At 36.4% G+C, this 21,472-nt stretch overlaps 1 protein-coding gene across 12 annotated transcripts in view; it reads right to left on the reverse strand.

Annotated features, from left to right (window-relative positions):
• Window positions 1–21,472, reverse strand: part of GPATCH8 (G-patch domain containing 8) — an 85,048-nt gene that overhangs the window by 36,617 nt on the left and 26,959 nt on the right. For 3 of the 12 annotated variants that reach the window (XM_036267794.1, XM_036267797.1, XM_036267788.1), the window contains exons 3-4: window positions 17,598–17,615; window positions 14,760–14,832 (exon numbers count right to left, since the gene is read on the reverse strand). Coding sequence is in view for 2 of the 12 variants with exons in the window: in XM_036267786.1 (XP_036123679.1) it covers window positions 14,760–14,832 (73 nt within the window). In the remaining 10 variants the exon portion in view is untranslated. Of the gene's footprint in view, window positions 1–880; window positions 942–14,759; window positions 14,833–17,597; window positions 17,616–18,347; window positions 18,481–21,472 lie in introns of those variants that run through there. The other 9 variants (XM_036267786.1, XM_036267787.1, XM_036267791.1 and 6 more) reach the window with 6 other exon arrangements.

A 21,472-nucleotide genomic window follows, 5' to 3' on the forward strand; every position in this document is an offset into this window, starting at 1 on the left:
CTCATTCTCTAAATCAGTATTCAGGGCCCAAGGTGGGGCTTTTCCTTAAAGAAATAACATCAAAGACAGATCAGCTGGACAGTGATGAAGTAATTTGCTTCATTAAAAGAACTCTAAGAGGATTTGAGGGGCAGGAGGGAAGTCATCAAGACCTTCCTAAAAATATATTATATATAAGTAAAAGGTCTGGAAAATGACCTTAGATCTTCAATGCCTTGAAAACTATGTGCATTTGAGTTCTGCTATGAATGAATAAAACTCCTGAATTAGCTTTCCTTAGAACTTTGTTGTCTTTTAATGAAGTCTTCTTCCCAGGCCTGCCAACGTATTTCTGCATACAACAAAGTCAAGTTTTGAATGAGACCAAGAACTCCAGAGAAAGTGGCATCAAAAGGGCTATCACATTTCAGTTAGTCCACTCTGAGGTAACTCACAGAAAATAAACAGTTTGGCTTTAAAAACAATCTGAAAGTGACATTACTGCCCAGGCCAAGTAGTAATTTCTTTCCATTATTAAAGAGGTTCCAGACAAAGGAATAACCTCAGTGGGACAAAACACCAAACAATACAAGAATAAATTATAGCATTAAAAAAATCCCCTCAATTTATTAATTTGTGATCAATGATAAATCCTATCTATCATAAAGAACACCGCTGTGGAACATGAATAACAATTTACAGTGATGAATTTCAAAAGTTAGGTGGGAACAGGATGTTTGCTAATATGATAGTCTCTAGAAAATTCAACTTCTTTTAAAAACAAACTGATTTTCTATCTTGGTTTCTTTTAAGGGGGCAAATATTTCTTAAAATCCATTAAGAACATTTTGTTTATTGTACTCCAAAGAAGGCAACTTCAATCAAAATACTAAATACTTTCCTAAAAAAAATTGTCCTCCTCAGCCAAAGATTTATAGATACTATGACTCTGATCTGGCCAACTAGAGAAGGGAAAGAAAAAGAGAAAACATATCAAATCTAGAATGTGCCATACTGAAGTCATGGGATGAGGGAAAAACTTATATTTATATTTTTAAATCTAAACTTTAAATATATACAAACATATCAAATTATGTTGTGCACCTAAAACTAATAATATTGTATGTTAATTATATCCCTATAAAACATTTTTGGAGAAGAAAAACTTTAAATGATGTTTTATTGACCAACAAGAATTGTACTTTCTACACACACACACACACACACACACACACACACACACACACTCTTTTTCAAATCCTCACCCAAGGATATTTTTCTATTTATTTTCAGATAGAGTTGGGGGGGGGGGGTAGAGAGGGGAAGAGAGAGAGAGAGAGGGAGAGAGAGAGAGAGAGAGAGAAAGCAATATTGAAGTGAGAGAGACACATTGATTGGCTGCCTCCTGCATGACCCCAACCAGGGCCAGGGACTGAACCACAACTGTGGTGCGTGCCTTTGACTGGAATTGAACCTGCAACGCTTTGGTCTGTGGGTGGACACTCCAACCACTGAGTCAAATCGGCCAGGGCGTACTTTCTATATTTTAAAAGGCAGTTTTACTTCTACAATGACAAAAATGCTAAAATGTTCACATATGCATCTCTTGCTAAAATGTAAAAGTATTATGACTTATAACTGGCCCAAAGACCTGGAATGTAGAGAAATATCTTTTTCTTGAGAAATACTATTTTTGTTGTTGTTGTTAATCCTCACCCAAGGATATTTTCCCATTGATTTTTAGATAGAGTGGAAAGAGGGGATGGAGAAAGACAGAGAAACATCCATGTGAGAGAGATACATTGATTGGTTGCCTTCTGCACGACCCCGACCGGGACTGGGGATCAAACTTGCAGTCCAGGTACGTGCCCTTGACAGGGAATCGAATCTGAGACCCTTTGGTCCGTTGGCCGACACTCTAACTGCTGAGCCAAACAGGCCAGGGCGAGAAAGGCTACTTTTTTCCACACATTTTTATCTTCATATAGAGTGGGGGAGAAAGAAAGAGAGAGAGAGAAACCACGATGCAATAGACACATTGATTGGTTGCCTTCTGCATGACCCTGACTAGGGAGGACTGAACTGCAACAGAGGTACATCCCTTGACTAGAATCAAACCCGAGTGTATTTGGTCCGTGAGCCAACACTCTACTGCTGAGCCAAATCGGCCAGGGCGAGAAACACTATTTTTAGAGATAAAATCCAGGAATATGACAACTGGGAAAACATATTAAAGGACAACCAAGCCCTGGCTGGTTTGGCTCAGAGGTTGGAGCATTGGCCTGCGGATCATAGAGTCCCAGGTTCAGTTCCCGCTAGGCCTTAGCGGCTAGGGGCACGTACCAAAAACAAATAAATAAAGGACAACCAAAAATCTGGTAATCATCTACACTGAAGGCACATGACTTCCTATAAAAATAAATTAGAGCCCTGGCCGGTTTGGCTCAGCGGTTAGAGCGTCGGCCTGCGGTCCGGAGAGACCCGGGTTCGGTTCCCGCTAAGGGCATGTACCTCAGTTGCAGTTTGTCCCCGGCCCTGGCTGTTCGTGCAGGTGGCAGCTACTCGATGTGTCTCTTTCACATAGATGTTTCTCTCTCTCTCTCTCTCTCTCCCCCTCCCTCTCCCTCCCACTCTATCTGGACAAAAAATGGAAAAATGTCCTGGGGTGAGGATAAAAAAATAAATAAATAAATTAGAAATAAAGAAGCTTCAGAAGTGATGAGAAACTGGTTGGATAGTCAATAGCTGTAAGAACATGATTTATCTCCACTGCCTTTCCCCTTACTAAGATTCATTCAACAACAATACAAATATTTATTGAGTTGTTACTACATTATCAGGCACTGTGAGAAAGCACTGGGCTTATGGCAATGATCAAAACAAAGTCCTACACTCTATGAATTACCTATAATTAGAAAAAATGATCTTACAACTTGAAACTTCTGGGATGGAGGGGAAGGGGGAACAGAGCATTTGTGAAGCCAATGCATATATGATTCAAAAAGTTAAAAATGAAAGAAAAAAAAGTTAAAAATGTCTCAAGTTGTCCTGTAAAGATGTCTAAAATTGTTTTAAAGACTAACCCTAATAAAGCAAAAGTAAATAAAATATAAAAGTCACCAAAAAGTGAAAAAATCTACTATTCCCAAAAGGCATTAAACTGATAAATTCGACCTTGACCTAACATCTTTAAATCTATTTATTTCCTACTTTAAGTGACTCAAATACATGTGAAAATCAAGAATAATACAAAGTTAGGACGATGACTTGCAAAACAGTCCAAAATACGTCTCTATAGTAAGCTTTGTTAGTGCATTTAAATATAATTCCATTTATTAAAATGGTGACTACACACAATTTTGAGAAACATCTACTAAGTAAAAAAAAATGGCACATCTACTTACAAATCAAAGCTTCACTTTTGCAAACTTCTGAAACTGATGGTCTTCATAGCAAAAAATAATGCTTACTTTTAGCATCACTGAGGTATTTTTTCTTAGTAATTTTAATATGATATGTGCTACCTCTCAGGAAACATCAAACAATTTATTATTCCCTATATTTTCTACTTAAAAAAAAAAATAAAGACTTCCTACTTAAAACAGAATTCAAATTCTCCAGTGCTAAAAAAACTAACTGTATTCTTGCCATAGCCTGTTTAGTGATCTATACAACAATCAAATTATAATTTGATTTTCAAACTTATATGTTTTCTGAGGGCACAGTTTAACTATGACCTAAAGGAACCTCCACCCTTCCACCTTTCCAAAGTATCAGAGCTGGCTTTCTAGGATAAAGTAGCTCAACTGTAATCATACAATCTAATATATCAAATAAACAGGGACAAAGATGGGGCAATAAGGGCTTTCGTAAAGTGTTATGGAATCAGAATGTTAATTAAGCCAGGAAAGGCTTTCTCATTCAGGGATGACATGAGATAGCCAAGCCTCAAGAGAGGTAAGAGAGCCCAGTCAGTGTGGCTCAGTGGTTGAGTGTCGGACCCATGCACCAAGAGGTTGCTGGTTCAATTCCTGGTTGGGGCACATGTCCAGGTGGTGGGCCAAACCCCAGTGGGGGCTTGCAGGAGGCAGTCAATCCATGTTCTTTCTCATTGATGTTTCAATCTTTCCCTCTCTCTCTAAAAAAATCAATAAAGAAAAAAAAAAAGAGGTAAGAGTCAAGCCTTAGGAGAGGTAATAAAAGGAACTCAGGAGCACTTTCAAATAAAAAAAAGAAAGAAAGAAAATCACCTAAAGGAAATTAAGACTTTTACTCCAGATAAGACTGTTTTGGCTAAAAATTATATCAACTCACTGAAGGTTGTCTCATGCTTACCATTATGCTAAGATCAATTTATTTATTTATTTATTTTTTATCCTCACCCGAGGACATTTTTCCATTTTTTTGTTCAGATAGAGCGAGAGGGAGAGAGAGGAAGAGAGAGAGAGAGAAACATCGATGTGAAGGGACACATCGAGTGGCTGCCACCCGCACGACCAACCAGGGCCGGGGACAAACTGCAACCGAGGTACGCGCCCTTAGCGGGAACCGAACCCAGGTCTCTCTGTACCGCAGGCCGACGCTCTAACCGCTAAGCCAAACCAGCCAGGGCAATTTATTTTTTAAATAAAAAAAATCAATTTAATAAATACAATTTCAGGGTAAATAATCCAAAACATGAGATTTAGGGGAGGGGGAAAAACAATGTTAGGTCCTTCGTTTTAAAAAAAAAAAGAAATCGGAAACACTTTTGTGCCCTCAGTTTTACTTATGTTTCTATCCTAAATAACTCACAGTATCTAGGATAGAATGGCATTTAATTAAAAAATATCTGACTCAGAGAATGAATATATTCATAAATGAGTCTCAACCTCATTCAGATGTGAATACGGGATAGGGTAAAAATAGCTTTACAGTTGTTCTTATGGAAAACAATACAATAATAAACTGTTTCACATACTTACAACTATAAATTAATTTTTGCCCCACCCCTATATTTAGTCATCTTGGTGCTTTCTGCTTAGTGCCACAGGATATTGATGATTTATAATTGTCTTGCAATTAAGTAATTAGTTTATTAAATAGGACATACGGCTATATTATACAGGTCGCCATAACTCAAAAAATATGCAAGCTATTATAAAGAATTATTTGAGTCTTGCATTGCTGCTCATTAGAGGCGTCTTTAATTTGTTTTATCTATCGTCACTTAGCAGTCAAGGAGAAGCAGGCATCAAATATTTAAAGAGTTAGACTTAGTGGTTTCTAAAGTTCACTTTAATTCTTAAGTTTGAACTGTGAAAAGTATTTGAGTAGAAAATATTTGGGGGAGTTATGTAGATAAGTAGTCAGTTCTGTGGTATTAGAAAATGGAGGTATTATTCTCACTTTCAGGATTGTCATGCAGATCAACAGATAACACACAGAAGATGCTTTAAAACCATAAATTACTGTATAGGATGTTGTAAACTATCCCAGTCATCTTAAGGCTTCAGAAAATTAAAAAAATCAATTTGTTTTCTTTTAATTTCCAAATTTGGCATTTTTGAAAATAAGTACCTTAAAATGAAAGACACTCTAAAACAGAAGCTGTGATAATTTCTAATGTTTTACATAAAATTTGGTGATAATGAAACAACCCTATTGACAGATGGAGGAAATTATTATCCAGGATCAATAACCAAAATATTATCCAAATATCCTTCCCATATACCATTCCATTAACAAAATGAGTAACTACTGCGTTTGAAAAGCAATGTTATGCAAATATTAAATCCAAGTCAGGACAATGAATTTACAAAAGCATAATTTTAACAAGACCTTCTTCAAATTAAACATATAGTACAAATCATCTAAGAAAATAAATTTAGCCTAAGCAAAACAAAATAAATTAAACATTGTCAAAATGCTTACTATTTTACCACTATCACCTGGAGGAAGAAAATAGCACCTATCTATGTAAATAGGAAGTATTAAATGTGGTACATCAAGTTTTTAATAGATGAAGTCCATGTGGAATGTCATAGTAAATTCAGAAAGTCAAGTAAATTGAAAATTCTTATTTCCTTTGAAGTCTCTGCTAAGAGCCCAGAGATCTTAGATTATCCCTAGAAATTTTCTTTCCACGTCTATAGTCTATGATTCTAAATAGCTTTAAAAGCACTTTTGTCTCCTCTTAGATTCTATTTATCAAATATTAGTTAACTAATGAGTTTTTATATTTTCAACTATTTGTACCTGATTAGACTATTCCACTTACAAAGAAATTACTAACACCGTATACTCTTCATTGTTCATTTTAAAAGTTTCTTGAGCCCTGGCCAGTTTGGCTCAGTGGTTGGAGCGTCGGCCTGCAGACCAGAGTCCAGGGTTCGGTTCCCACTAGGGGCACGTACCAAAACAAACAAACAAAAAGTTTCTCGAACACTCCACTTTCTCGCCTAAGAAACAATTTCTACATAAGCCAGTTTCATTTTAATCATACAAATTAACCTAGGGCAAGAAATCCACATATCATAAGGTAGGAAACAATGTAAATCAAGCTAAGGATAAGACTACAAAGAAACACAAATAATCCTGGTAGGTGTGGCTCAGCTGGTTGGAGCACTTTGGGGTGGGTTCCTGGGCAGAGTACATAACCAGGTTATGGGTCCCATCCCCAGTCAGGGCATATGTGGAAGACAGCCAATTGATGTTTCTCTCTCTCTCTCCCCCTCCTCTCTATAAAAATCAATAAAAAATATTAAAAGATCCCTGGCCAGCATGGGTCAGTGATCAGAGCATCAGCTCATGCACCAAAGGGTCCCAGATTTGATTCCTGGTCAAGGCAGATACCTGGGTTGTAGGTTCAATCCCAGACCTGGTCGGGGGCATGCAAGAGGCAACCAATAGATGTTTCTTTCACATGGATATCTCTCTCTCTCCTCCTCCTCCCTCTCTCCCTTCTACTTTCAATGGAAAAAATATCCTCATGTGAGAATTAACAACAACAATAACTATGTATATATATTAAAAGAAAAAAAAATTACATAAACTAATTCAGACCAAAAATCACTAACACTTTTTAGATGAGTAAAAGACTCAACTGTCAATCCTACTTGCTATAATAAATGTAATTTTCTCAGAAGCCTGTTTAATTCATATGGTCCAAAGCAAATTATTTGAGGAACTTGCTTAAAATGTTAATTTCCTGAATCCCACTCCAGATCTGCTGAGTTGTGCTGGCTGGGAATCTACATTTTTAACAAGCACCCAAGGTGATTCTGCTGCTTCACTAATGGAAAAAAGCACTGGTGTAGTGGTCACAAGACTTGTGTTATAAACAAAGCTCTTATCCTTAGTACATTGATCATGAATAAACATTTAAGTTTCTCAATTTATTAAGTGGCATTATCTCCAACTCTACATACTGGACAGGAAAGTGACAGTATACAGATGTAAAATTTATATATACACCATCATGTTTAATTCCCCCAAACACCCCCAGATCTTTCTTTGTTGTTGTTAATCCTCACCCGAGAATATTTTCCATTTACTTTTAGATAGCGAGGGAGAAATAGAGAGAGAAACATTGATGTGAGAGAGACAGCGATTGGTTACCTCCTGCATGACCCCCACCAGGGCCAGGGATGAAACACGCAACCCAGATACTGCCCTTGACCAGGAATCAAACCCATGATCCCCTGGTCTGCAGGCCAACGCTGTAACTGCTGAGCCAAACTGGCCAGGGCCACCCCTAGATCTTTGTAAGATATGGGTATACCTGAGGGTGGAGCAAGGTCACACTGCTTACTATTTGCAGAGCTCAAATTTAAACCCAGATCAAATTTCAAATGAGGTCACAAAGTGGTAACCTGTAGATCAAATATATGTTTTGTTTTGTTTATCCCAGATTATCTTAAACTTTGATCCAAAATTCATCAATAAGGAAAATTCACCAAAAAAACCCGATTTCTGGTTTCTTTTTAAAAGTCGAGATGCTCTGACAACACCTGAGACTATATTCCTATATGGCAACAATGAACAGGAGCTAGCTCACATTCCTTTCCACTGTCTCACACTCAGTGGGCTTCTAATGTGTATGTTACTACCCGGCCCCAACAGGTATCTGATTTGCAACTCCTACTCCAAAGTCCATGTTCTTTGTTCCTTCCTTCTGAATTCCCACTGGGTTGTCTCTGTAACTCTCATTTGGTAGCTAGATTTTGTTTTCAAAATGCTGCTCACAATGCCTTCATATCCAACACATCAACTACTTTTACACAAAAATAAATGAGAATCCCTCTCTCAAGGAACTTATAGCAATTTATCAATTAAATAATCAGATTGTACACATACTTAATTCTAAGCATGGAAAGAATACATAAAAGTATGAAACATGGTGTGTAGCCTCAAGAAACCTTCAAAGGTGTACAGTAGTTAAAAAACAACACTTGCGCCCTGGCCGGTTTGGCTCAGCGGTTAGAGCGTCCGCCTGCGGTCCGGAGAGACCCGGGTTCGGTTCCCGCTAAGGGCATGTACCTCGGTTGCAGTTTGTCCCAGGCCCTGGTTGGTCGTGCGGGTGGCAGCCACTCGATGTGTCCCTTTCACATCGATGTTTCCCTCTCTCTCTCTTCCTCTCTCTCCCTCCCACTCTGTCTGTACAAAAAATGGAAAAATGTCCTCAGATGAGGATTAAAAAAAAAAAAAAAAAAAAAAACATAAAATAAAAAAAAAAAAAAAAACACTTGCCCTGGCCATGTAGCTCAGCTGTTAGAGCGCCGAACGTCATCTCCATACGCCAAGGTTACAGGTTCAATCTCCAGACAGGGCACATACAAGAATCAAGCAATGAATGTGTAATAAGTAGAACAACAAATTAATGTCTGTCTTTCTGCTCCCCCCTCTCTCTCTTTAAAATCAATAAAAAAAATTTTTGTTTTTAAAAGCAAGAGTTGAGTGACTAGAAAGTAATCCTAGAGGGCAGGAATGATGTCTTATCTACTCTGTCCATGGCTTATGATAGTTACAGCTGACATAGCTAGGATATATTATTAGCTCAATAAATATTTATTGGTTGTCTTATTTAATGCATCTGATAGAATGAGCTATAAACTAATATCAGACCCCACTCTTATGTTTTTAACTTTTGAAATATTTTAATAAACACTAAGGGAGAACAAAAGCTGAATAATAAGGAAAATTCAAGTACAAAAATAAACCCACCTTACAAAGTACAATTTTCTACCCTGTCACAGATAATTTTGTTCCTGAGTCAGCATGCCCTACTCTAGTGAAAAGATATCTACACTGTAGTACCAAGAACTACTTACTCTTTGCAAAAACCTTGCATGGGTCAAAATAATTTTAAAAACTAACAAAAAAATCCTGAAGAGATCAGATTTAAATGTTAACAATGTCAGAACCCTAAAATCAAATAAAAAGAACTGAAAGTTAACAGTAAACTAGTAAACACAAAGAACTTACAAAGTCATGAGCCTAGAAATTCTATGCAGTGACTAGTCTATGTAAAACGAAGGAGGCATTATTATTTTCACTAGAGTAACAGGGCTTTCTTCAGTGGTAATTTATAGCCACGGTTTAGTTCAATGAAAAAAATGTGTCATGAGTTATCTCAATATGCCATAAATGTGGCTATATTCTAGGTTAAATCATGTGGGTATTACAGAAAAAGTTATGTAAGAGAAACCAGCATAATGTCTGTACATTGTTGAATCTGACACTAAAAAATAAAGAGCCATTTATAAGACAATTAAACTTGGCCCTCATTGTTGCAATAGAAGAAGGGTTTCATTCATTTTGAAGGGTGAAGACACTGTAATAGCCATTCAAAACAGATGGGCTTTGTACAATGTGAATTTTAAAATGGTTAAGCCCAGTCAGTGTGGCACAGTGGAATGAGCGTTGTCCCATGGACTGAGAGGTTCGATTCCTGGTCAGGGCACATGCCTTGGTTGCTGGCTTGATCCCCAGTAGGGGGCGTGCAAGAGGCAGCCGATCGATGTTTCTTTCTCTAAAAATCAATAACTATTCTTTTAAAAAAAATGGTTAAGATGGGAAATTTTATGTTGTGTTTTTTACCACAACTAAAATTTTTTTCTCCTTTATTTTATTTTATCACCTATTATTGATTTTAAAGAGGGGCAGGGAAGGGGAAGGGAGGGAGAGAGAAACATCCTGTACGCACTCTGACCAAAGAACGAACCCACAACCTTTCTGTGTATAGGACAATGCTCCAACCAACTGAGCCACACCAGCCAGGGCTCTCTTGTATTTTAAATGAATAATGAATTTATGAGTTACTGAACACTTATTCTATACCTGTTATGGAGATGGAGGTAAACTATGTATAAAACCTAACTCCTATTTTCAAGGAGCTCAAAGACTAAAGAGAATCAAAATTCTAAAGTACTGTTAATAATAATTGTACATCACTTCCTGTCTTTCTGCAGGTTCTAGCTTTACTTAAAAGTCTCTGGTACTTAAAATGAGAAATTCTGGGATTCAAACAGATTAGCTAGTCCCTAGGAAATGCCCCCAAATTTTGCTTCCTGTGTGCCTGACCTAAGAGAGTAACATTAACAATGCTCCCAGGCATTTCTAAATAGGAAAAAGATGTTTCAAATAGCAGGGAAATATCAACTCCAATCTTCTGGCTTTCTTTTGAGCAATCATCTCCATTCAATTTAACCCAACACTTACAACTATGCAAGTCAGAGGGACAAATTCTATCAAGAGGCCATTTCTATTTCAGTATTGATTACCCTCACCTCTGTTCTAGACTATAACAAAATCTATGGTCTATTTTGTGTAAATCTATGGTCTATGCTAAAGTATTGTATATTTTATAGTGTTTGCAATGAGTTCTTGTGCCACTGGGGAAACAAATTTAATGGTAATCAAATACGTCTGTCTCCCCAAAAGAATAGATTAATACTTACTAATAAACATTAATTTGAAATATATTCAAACATCTCTTTTGTGACACCACTGAACAGAATTTGTAGAAGTATATATATATATATATATATATATATATATTTTTTTATCCTCATCCGAGGACATTTTTCCATTTTTTGTACAGACAGAGTGGGAGGGAGAGAAGAAGAAGAGAGAGAGAGGGAAACATCGATGTGAAAGGGACACATCGAGTGGCTGCCACCCACACGACCAACCAGGGCCGGGGACAAACTGCAACCGAGGTATGTGCCCTTAGTGGGAACCAAACCCAGGTCTCTCCAGACCGTAGGTGGACGCTCTAACCACTGAGCCAAACTGGCCAGGGCTGTAGAAGTATAATTTAAAAAGCAAAGGTTTGCCAGGCCAGTGTGGCCCAGTGGATTAAGCATCACCCCATGAACTGAGATGAGAGGTCCTGGCTTGATTCCGGGTCAGGGCACATGCTGGGGTTGTGGGCTCGATCCCCAGTAGGGGGCATGAAGGAGGCAACTGATTGATGTTTCTCTCTCACACTGATGTTTCTATTTTCCTCTAAAAAATCAATAAAAACAGCCCTGGCTGGTTTGTCTCAGTGGTTAGAGCGTCGGCCCGTGGACCAATGAGTCCTGGGTTTGATTCCGGTCAAGGGCATGTACCTAGGTAGCGGTTTGTTCCCAGCCCTAGTTGGGGTCATGCGGGAGGCAGCCACTGGATGTGTCCCTTTCACATCGATGTTTCTCTCTCTCACTCTGTTCCTCTCTCTCCCTCCCACTCTATCTGAACAGAGGTTGAAAAATGTCCTCAGGTGAGGATTAAAAAAAAAAAAATCAATAAAAATGTTTTTGAAAATAATAATAAAATTAAAAGCAAAGGTTTTAGCCTGGCTGGTGTGGCTCAGTAGTTATAGCACCAGCCCACTTTCTTCCTTATTCTCACAGTCTGAGATTTTTCACTTGATAAATCATTCAAGAAATAAATTGAAATTCTACATGTTCAATCTGTTATGAAGCCCCAACTGTACCTTTAACTTCACAATTATCATTATACTGCATTACATTTATTTGTTACATTTGTCTCCCTATTAGACATAAGCCTCTAGAGGTTAGAGGCTATATATTCATCCTTGAATTCTTAAGACTTAGATCTGGCACATTCTGAGAATTCAATAAATGTATGCAGAATAAAAAAACATGAAAAGCAACAACAGAGATACATATAAATACACAGCAATTATTATCATTTAGGAGTTTATAGTCTAATGAAGGCTAAGAGACACATAAACATAAATTATACAAGGTAAAACATTAAAAATGCCACAAGAAACATAAAGTATAAGAAATAAGGGAGGAAATTACAGTATTTCCTTTTTTTCCAATGATCAATTACCAACCATCATTAAAAAAGGTTACCACTCAATGTAGCCTCAAGTTTCTAGTGAATATATACAAATTTATATTAATCATGAAGAATATATATACTTGTTCCAAGTGCCATAAGGTAAAAATAACACATTCAAAGCTATCTCCAATTTTTAGCCCAGAATTAACTACTGTATATTTCAATTCTGCAGTACTTGCATTTCCCACCATCACCACATCTTTCTAGAGGACACAGTTTATATCCATTATAGCACACTAATTATAACATAGGGTTTGGCACCATTATTCTACCCCTTATTTGTTATAAGATCTTGGGTAGAGGATTTTTCAGAATGTCAATTTCCTCATCTGTAAAAGAGGAATGATACCTACCACAAAGAGGACTTAGGTTAGATAATCCATGTACAAACACTCAGTAAATACTTAATAAATCCTTATTACAAATGATTAACACTAAATTCAGGGAACAGGGGGCTTGCTAGTTAGACACACGCATAAATTGACTGTACATTGTGCTTCATAGTTGATTTGTGTTATCCTTTATATTTATACCTTCCTTTCCATTTCCATTGCTATCAATCTATTCTAGGCCCTCAACTCAAACCCAAACAACTTTCTAAATGATTTTCCGTCTTCCTCGTCAGACATACTTTGATCAGACTAGTACTTAACTTGTACCACAAATGTCCTGGTTGACAGAATCGAGAGAATAGATCACAAATCAGAGAATTTAGAATTGCTCTCAGCACTATTCTAATATATCTGGAACCTTAAACCTAAATTTCTTTGTCTGTAAAATAAATTTTGGTTACATTATTTTATTATCTCTTGCTATAAAGTCTATATCTTGCCTTTCCTCTGATCAAAAACTGCCCATGGCTTACAAAATAAAGTTCCAAATTAGAGCACTTAAAGCCTTCCACATTCATTGTACTAGTTAAAGCAAGGGTTGTGGAGTCAGAAAGACCACAATTTGAATTCTGATACTGTCGTTTACTGGTTGCTTATTCTTGGGCAACTTTCTAAACTTCTCTAAACCTGTTTCTTCTGCAAAATAGGAATGACAATAATTACCTCACAGATTTGTTGTAGGTGTTAAATGAGATTATTTGTTAAGTGCTTAGCATATAATAAATACTCATTAAGTATTAGATTTGTGCCTATTCAAACCAATTTCTAACTACTGTCTTCTAGTTATGATTTCCAAACTACTCCTGGCAACCTAGGACTCTACTTCAACCAAAACAACTGGTTTACCTTCCTCCCTTTTATATATTAAGGTTAAACATTTAAAAAATATTTTGGGAGGTTCTTCTAAAAAAAAAAAAAAAAAAAAAATGTATATAATCCACCGCCCTACTGGGCATTCTCTAGTCCAACCAGCCAAGCCTACTCTGCCAAATGTAATCACCTTGTATGTGGTAATAGCTATTATTCCTCCTTCCTTAAGACTTTACTGTGAAGTCTTCCCTAGTCATCAGTCCTCTGAGTCCCTACACACACACACACACACACACACACACACACACACTTGAGTTAAGACTTCCTATTCAAACCATGGAAAACCATTTCCAAAATGCAAATAATCAGTCAACAGCAGCACAGCTCTCTTCAAAAATTCCTTTATAAATGAGACCTTTCATGACCAGATGTGTACAATGATTCCCATCATTTCTGAGGTAGTATTCACATGTGCAAAGAATAAACAATAGTGCTTGGATGTGAGGGAGCAAAAAGGTGAATTAAGTTGGCTGGTTTCCAACTAGCCAAAACTTGAAAGTAGAAATATTAGTATTTTGTTTTTATCCAAATGATTAGTATAGTTAAAAGAAGGGAAAAAAAAGTGCAATGTAAACTTGAAGCCATACGTTTTCCACAGCTTGATCAGAACCTGAGAAATGGCCTCTCTGCTCAGAAAGCCATAGGAAACTTCTGCTTCCACTTATGTTTCATATTAAATGGATTAATTTTTCTCTCTACTACTACATAGAATATGATTGCAGAGAAAAAGAGCCAAGGCAATAACCAGCTTCGGGGAGGATGGGATGGGGGTGGGGGTAGTGCAAAAAATTAGACTCTCTTGTTGAACGTTTCTATTTATAATACCGAAGCCACAATACAACATCACTAAATGACACAAAGCACACCCTGCTGCTATGTATTTCTTTTATTCCACCCACCAATCACTTCCACCAAAAAGTTTTAAAACAGGTTGAGCCATATACAATATTTTTTACTGGAAAGTATTCATGACATAGCAGCTTACTCTTACAAATCATTAGCTTAGTAGTGACTTAAAATACAGTTATAGGAAAAACAGACTATTCTAGTGGGGAAAGGCAGGGGAGAAAAAAACCCCAAACACTTTTTTAAAAAGGACAACAAATATATTCAGGCACAAGATCTGCATCAGAAGCATTGCTTTCTTTCTTTCTTTCTTTTTGTACATTTAAAAAAACTTACCCTGAAGAGATTTTCCCAATCCCTGGCCCAGCTTCCACCCATGTTTCTGGAGTAAGCGATGTCCAATATTATCCTGACAGACAGAACAGAGAGACAAACCAAAAATATTCCAATAATATATTCTTCCCTTCCTAGTGACATTTAAACAGGTGATGAGCAAGAGATAAGTCTACATATATGCATGCAAAAAGGTGCTAATAGTAGGGGGTAAATGTGCCCAATAAAGGGACATTAATGTAAAAAGAAATAATGAATAGTATTTTATATGGAAAGAATATAGGGGGTAAGGGTCCTTTCTGATGGTGTGCTAGGCAACTTTTGTACATACATTTTAAAAAAGAGGAAAAGGGGAAGGGGAAAAGAGGGAAGAATACATTTATGAAGTTTAAAACTAACATTAAAAAGGCATAAAATCAAGGTACTTATACAATCATATCCACCACCTAGACAGCACCACTTTAAGATTTTTTTTTTTTAAAGAAAATCTACGTTGTGTTTAGTTATTTTGTTTGTGTGTCAGGCTTTCATGATACAAAGTAAGTTGTAAGTGTAAGACTGCCCCACCACTAGAAATGAAAACACAATCAGAGCAAAATCCAGGCTAGACTTGATTGGTTTATATATATATATATAAAATATAAATATTTAACTAGCATGCAGCCAATATTAAACTGAAAAAACAGTGAGGTTAGTAAAACAAGAAATTAAATCGATTAAACAGAAAAATAAAATGAGCTCAAGCACAGACTGAGTGATGCATTTCAACATGTAATCTAACAAAAATGCTAAAATGTTAGAATGAAACAGGCCTAGCAATAAGTTAACAGTAAAGAACCATTAGTGCATGTAGGGGGAAAAACCAATATACATAATGTCTCATCTTCCTAGGAGCACACCAGAAAAGGTATTTCTATGTAAATTGTAAGAAAAGACACCAGAAACAACAATTAAATGTCAGCTTTTGTGTAAGGAGTCAAGATCTTAGAAACCTTTGCAAACATTTTTACTTTTCAAAAATAATGGCCAGTATAGAAACAAGGCTAAAAAACTATTAACTATGTCAAATTAAATGATGCTACTTATTCCAAGGAATACATTTAAAAATTATAGATACAAAGTGTTCTGTATCTATTAAAATGCAATTTATAGTCCTAATCTGCTATCACCATTTGAAAATAATCTCATATTTCCTAAAATCAATTTATAAAGCTAACAAAACCATAAATCTCTATATAAAAATCAAACATCTCATATGCAACTGCTTTTTATCTTTAGCTTCATATCAATAAAAAATGCTCTTTGGAGTTACAGAGAAAGAAAAAATTTTTACTATTACTTTCTCTGACACAAAGTCAGGAGAGAAAGGTTAAGCCTCCCCAATAACGTTTTTTTTGTTTTTTTTATTTATTTTTTTAATCCTCACCCGAGGATATTTTTCCATTTTTTGTACAGATAGAGTGGGAGGGAGAGAGAGAGAGAAACATCGACGTGAAGGGACACATCGAATGGCTGCCACCCGCACGACCAACCAGGGCCGAGGACAAACTGCAACCGAAGTACGTGCCCTTAGCGGGAACCGAACCCGGGTCTCTCCGGACCGCAGGCCGACGCTCTAACCGCTGAGCCAAACTGGCCAGGGCCGTTTTTTTTTTTTTTTAAGGACAATTTCCTACTACAAGTTTATGACAGCATATAAACTGGAAAACTGGGCTGAGAAGTTGATTATTTTATTGATGGGAAAAAAAGAGATCAGGAGACTTTTTTAAAAATAAAAATGAAGTAAAAGAATGAAAAACTTGTTTCTAAAACAAAAGATACTGCTGTTTTAAACTATACACACTCTCTCTCACACACACAAAATCATTATGGAACATAAAAGGTCGATAGAAATTTTTTTGTTATGAACTGAAAGAATTAGAAAATGATATGGCCCAGCTGGAGTGGCTCAGTGGATAGAGTGTCACCCCATGAACTGAGAGAGAGGTCCTGGTTTGATTCTGGGTCTGGGCACATGCCTGAATTGTGGGCTCAATCCCCAGTAGGGGGCGTGCAGGAGGCAGCTGATTGTTTCTTCCTCACATCAATGTTTCTGTCTCTCCCTCTCTCTGCAAAAAAATCAATAAAAACATAGAAAGAAAGAAAGAAAGAAAGAAAGAAAGAAAGAAAGAAAGAAAGAAAGAAAGAAAGAAAGAAAGAAAGAAAGAGAAAGAAAGAAAATGCTATGGTTATGTGTTACCCCAGTTGATGACTTCCATGTTATTAAACATCACAAACACTTAATCTAACACTGCTGCCTCTTCTTCCCTTCTCTCCTCCCAAATGAACTGTCAGGAAAAGCATCCCCTTAACCAGTACTGCGTATCTAAGTATTTATAAATAACCTCATTGTAAAAATTAAAAAAATTAAAATTAGGTCTAAGTCCAATCAATGTTAGCAAAAAAATGAAAAGGTAAAGAGGCCTTTATTATACTATGAAAATAAACTTACCTGTACATAAAATCCTTATTTTATATCATAACTCCTACAACTGAATAACTATAGAAAGGACAAAGAAAGCAGAAAGACTCTAAGATTATGTAGTTGATTAATTTATTGTTTAGTCTTTTAATAGACTAATGATATAACTGTACTTGGCACAGAGATTTAGAGTATTAAACTATGCTGACAAAAATTGCTGCCCCCTTTTTTATGTAAGAAAACTCAATCTTTGGCTAAGTGGAGATGAGACATTATGCTGACTGTGTTATATTATGAATGCACTAAAATAAACAGACAGATGAAGCAGTATGCTATTTCCAAAAGCAGTGCAAGTGGAGTGAAAGCATTTCCATACGAACCTGGCTTTAAAAACTGGGCTGTCAAAAGAACAGTTAAATGTAACACAAAGTAAGAAACTGTCCATTCACTAATGGTCGTTTTTTTTTTTTTTTTGTCTTGTTTTCAATTCACTGCTTGCAATTAATGTATTTACTAAAGAGTGAAAGCATAAGTAAATTCACGAGTCAAGATCAGCTGAGAGGTTCAAGAGCAGCGTGTTGTGACTGACAACAGTGAAAGGAAAAGCAAATGTTAAAGGGAGAGGGAGAAAAAAAGAAAAATTTCGGGTTATACACATTAGCACCACTTTTACAAAACCACTCAAGATGGCTGTCACCTTTTCAAAAAAGCTATTGATACTAAATGGTAGTGGCTTTCTCTTCTAAAACTTTAGGGGAAAACTGTTCTTTAATTAAATCCACTTTCCTAAGTATAAATAGAGAATAAAATGTCAGGAGCTATATTAAAATTATTAACATCCTACTCTATGTCCTTGTGATTAGAAAAAAACAACAGCCCTGGCTGGTTTGGACCAATGAGTCGTGGGTTCGATTCTGGTCAAGGGCACGTACCTTGGTTGTGATTTGTCCCCTGCCCTGTCAGGTAGTGTGGGAGGCAACCAGTGCATGTGGCGATGTTTCTCTCTGTCGCTCTCTCTCCCTCCCTCCCACTCTATCTGATAATAAGTAGAAAAATATCCTGAGGTGAGGAATAAAAAAGAAAAAAAAAGGCAACAGAACAACATATATCCAAGAACCTCTTAGACTCACCTTCTAGATTAAGTAAATGACTAATACAGAAAATCAGGACCCTTCCTATCATTTCAGACTACCTGCTTTTGGAGGAAAATAGGCAGCTCTATGACTCTGCAGAAAGGGCTAGTATTCAGTATGGTTCCTTTTCCTACCAAAAAAAAAAAAAAAAAGGTTTTATAAACACTTGTCAAAAATCCAATAGGTTTAAAGATGGGTAACACAGTAGGCACACCAAAATACCTTATACAAAGTACACCAAAACAACTTGTCTACCTCTGAAAAGATCAAAATGTTAATTGAACTTTCACTGTAAAAGAACAAGAGATTCAATCGCCAGCCTGTGAAAATAATTAATCAACTCTCTCTGTTTAGGGCTGTGATTTTTGCCAATTATTCTCAGGGGTGTTATTTATAGCCCAAAGAGCAATGAGCACTAAATTAACTTCAAAAATAGTAACAATTACTATTTCAATCATTATAATAGTGATTAGAATATCTTTCAGTTTTTAATTTTTAAATAGAATATATAATTTGACCCTGGCCAGTGTGGTTCAGTTGACTGGGCGTCGTCTTGTATACCAAAAGGTTGCCGGTTCAATTCCTGGTCAGGGTATATGCCCAGATTATAGGCTAGATAGCCGGTAGGGGGAATGCAGGAGGCAACCAATTGATGTTTCACTCTCACATTCACACTTCTCTCTCTCACGCATGCTCCAAAAATGGATTAAAAATCATTAAAATATACATATTCTTTAAAAAATGAATATATAGCCCTGGCCAGTTTGGCTCAGCTGTTAGAGCGTTGGCCTGCGGTCCGGAGAAACCCAGGTTCGGTTCCCACTAAGGGCACCTCAGTTGCAGTTTGTCCCCGGCCCTGTGGGTGGCAACCACTCGATGTGTCCCTTTCACGTCGATGTTTCTCTCTCTCTCTCTCTTGCCCTCTTGCTCTATTTGAACAAAATATCGAAAAATGTCCTCAGGTGAGGATTAAAAAAAAATGAATATATAATTTTATATTTAATTATAATCTCATAGAAGCAAAAATAAATGGACTTTTCTTTCTTTTTTTAACAGTCTGGCTTATGACTAGCAAAGGGGCATGATAATCTAATTTCAATGCACATGGAAGAACTACAGGGAAATACTAATTTTAAAATAATTAATAAAGCAACTGAACTCTGCCCAAGGGTGGTAGGCAAAAAGCTGGTTTTCCACAACCTACTAGTTTACTCTCTACACTCAAGACTCCGAAATGGTGGTAGGGTGGCATTTTCTCGGGTTAGGCATGAAGTTCTTCTTAATTCTGGATAAATCATGAAGCTGAGATGAAAATCCAAACTATTTTTACCAAGATTACCTCAGTTAGCTTCTTTTTAAAAAAAAAATTTTGTTTTTCTTTATTGATTTTAGAGAGAGGAAGGGAGAGGGAGAGGGAGAAAGAGATAGAAACATCGATGAGAGAAAACATCGGCTGGCCACCTCCTACATGAACCCCAATGGTGATTTGGCCCACAACCTGGGCATGTGTCCTGACTGGGAATCCAACTGGCAACCTCTTGGTGCATGGGTCGACGCTCAACTACTGAGCCACACCAGCCGGGCTCAGTTAGCTTTTACAACATTTTTTTCTAGTTCAAAACTTAAATGTATAATTAAAATGCATTTTTATCCTTTGTTCCCCTCTAATTTGTGTGAAGATAAAGTTTTTAAATAAGATCTTTGAGAGAAAAAAAGTGTTTTTATAAACAATTCTGCCAAAACACAGATAAAAATTTACTTTCTTGTATGGGGCTTATTCAAAATTTTTATAGCAAGAAATAGAATATCAATCACATCTCATGAGAAACTACACTACAATTATGTCAAGACTGAATAAATATTAATTCCACATTGAATTTGCTTTTAGTTGACAGCCACATTCAATATATACCATTTAGTCTATATTAAACAGTGACAAAAATGGTTAAGTCTCTTGAGTGGAGTGTAAGTTTTGCTGATTGTGTATTAAAGACTATAAGCAAAAACCAAATGCTACTAAGGTGAACCCATGCAAACAAGTTGTAAAAATTCCCAAAACGAAAAATCTACATAGCTCACTACAGATGACACAATGAAGACTAGAGAGAAAAGCCATATAGTAATGCTACACCATTCAGCTCCAAGAAGCACATTATTTATAGTGCAGTCCACATATGGTCACTGCTAAATGTCAAATCAGCAGTCTTACAGAGTTACAGTTTGGAACTAGTGGAGTCCACAGATCTAAACAGATATTTAACAGGACAAAACCCAATTACACATACACTTCTAAGTCCCTAGTGAGCAAGTAAACATCAGCAACTAGAGTTTAAAAACTTACATTAATTGTAAAAACCTGCTTGGTCAACCTGACAACTATAAACATAGGATTTTAATCAGTCAGGCAGAAGAACAAAGACCAACTAATGGTTGATGGGTAGTTTTACTTCCAACTGCAACAATGACAACATATTTTAAGTCTATGAAGCAGGCATTTTGCCTTATGAATAGCTTATAATCACTCTCTCCCATCTGACTTCTCCCATCTGACTGTGGTAAAGGTCATAAAAGACCATATATCCTAAATCACACTGATCAGTTCTTGGAACTATGGTGGAATCCTAGACTGGGCTATCTATGGTTTTAGATCGTTTTACTTGTTTTCTAAATAGTTTATCTTTAAGTATGTGGAGGTCATAATTAGGCTAGGATATGAAAATTTTATTAAGCAATAACTTAAAAATCAAGTTCTAAAAAGTTTTTGTAATAAGGGTAAAATGTTAATACTGTCCACCTTCTCTCTAATTCATATAATCAAATTGTCTAGTGATTCTTTCATAATTATCTTAGAATAGTATTTTATTCTTGACCAGAAATTCTACTGAAAAACATTTGGTTGGTTGAAATATAAGTTTATTTCAAAGATTATTAAATACTTTACAAATGTTAGATTTTTAAGATTTTTCAACATTTCCTGATTGAAATGAAAATATCTGTATCATTTCACTAACAAATTTAAGCTTCAGAAGTTTACTGAAAGCATAATGCATCACTGCATCTTTGTATCTCATTTCCCATCTTGCTCATTTGCAACAAATTTACCCTATTACAAAACAAAAAGA

Source organism: Molossus molossus, unplaced genomic scaffold (genome assembly GCF_014108415.1).
Source record: "Molossus molossus isolate mMolMol1 unplaced genomic scaffold, mMolMol1.p scaffold_m16_p_19, whole genome shotgun sequence".
NCBI classification, from domain to species: Eukaryota; Metazoa; Chordata; class Mammalia; order Chiroptera; family Molossidae; genus Molossus; species Molossus molossus.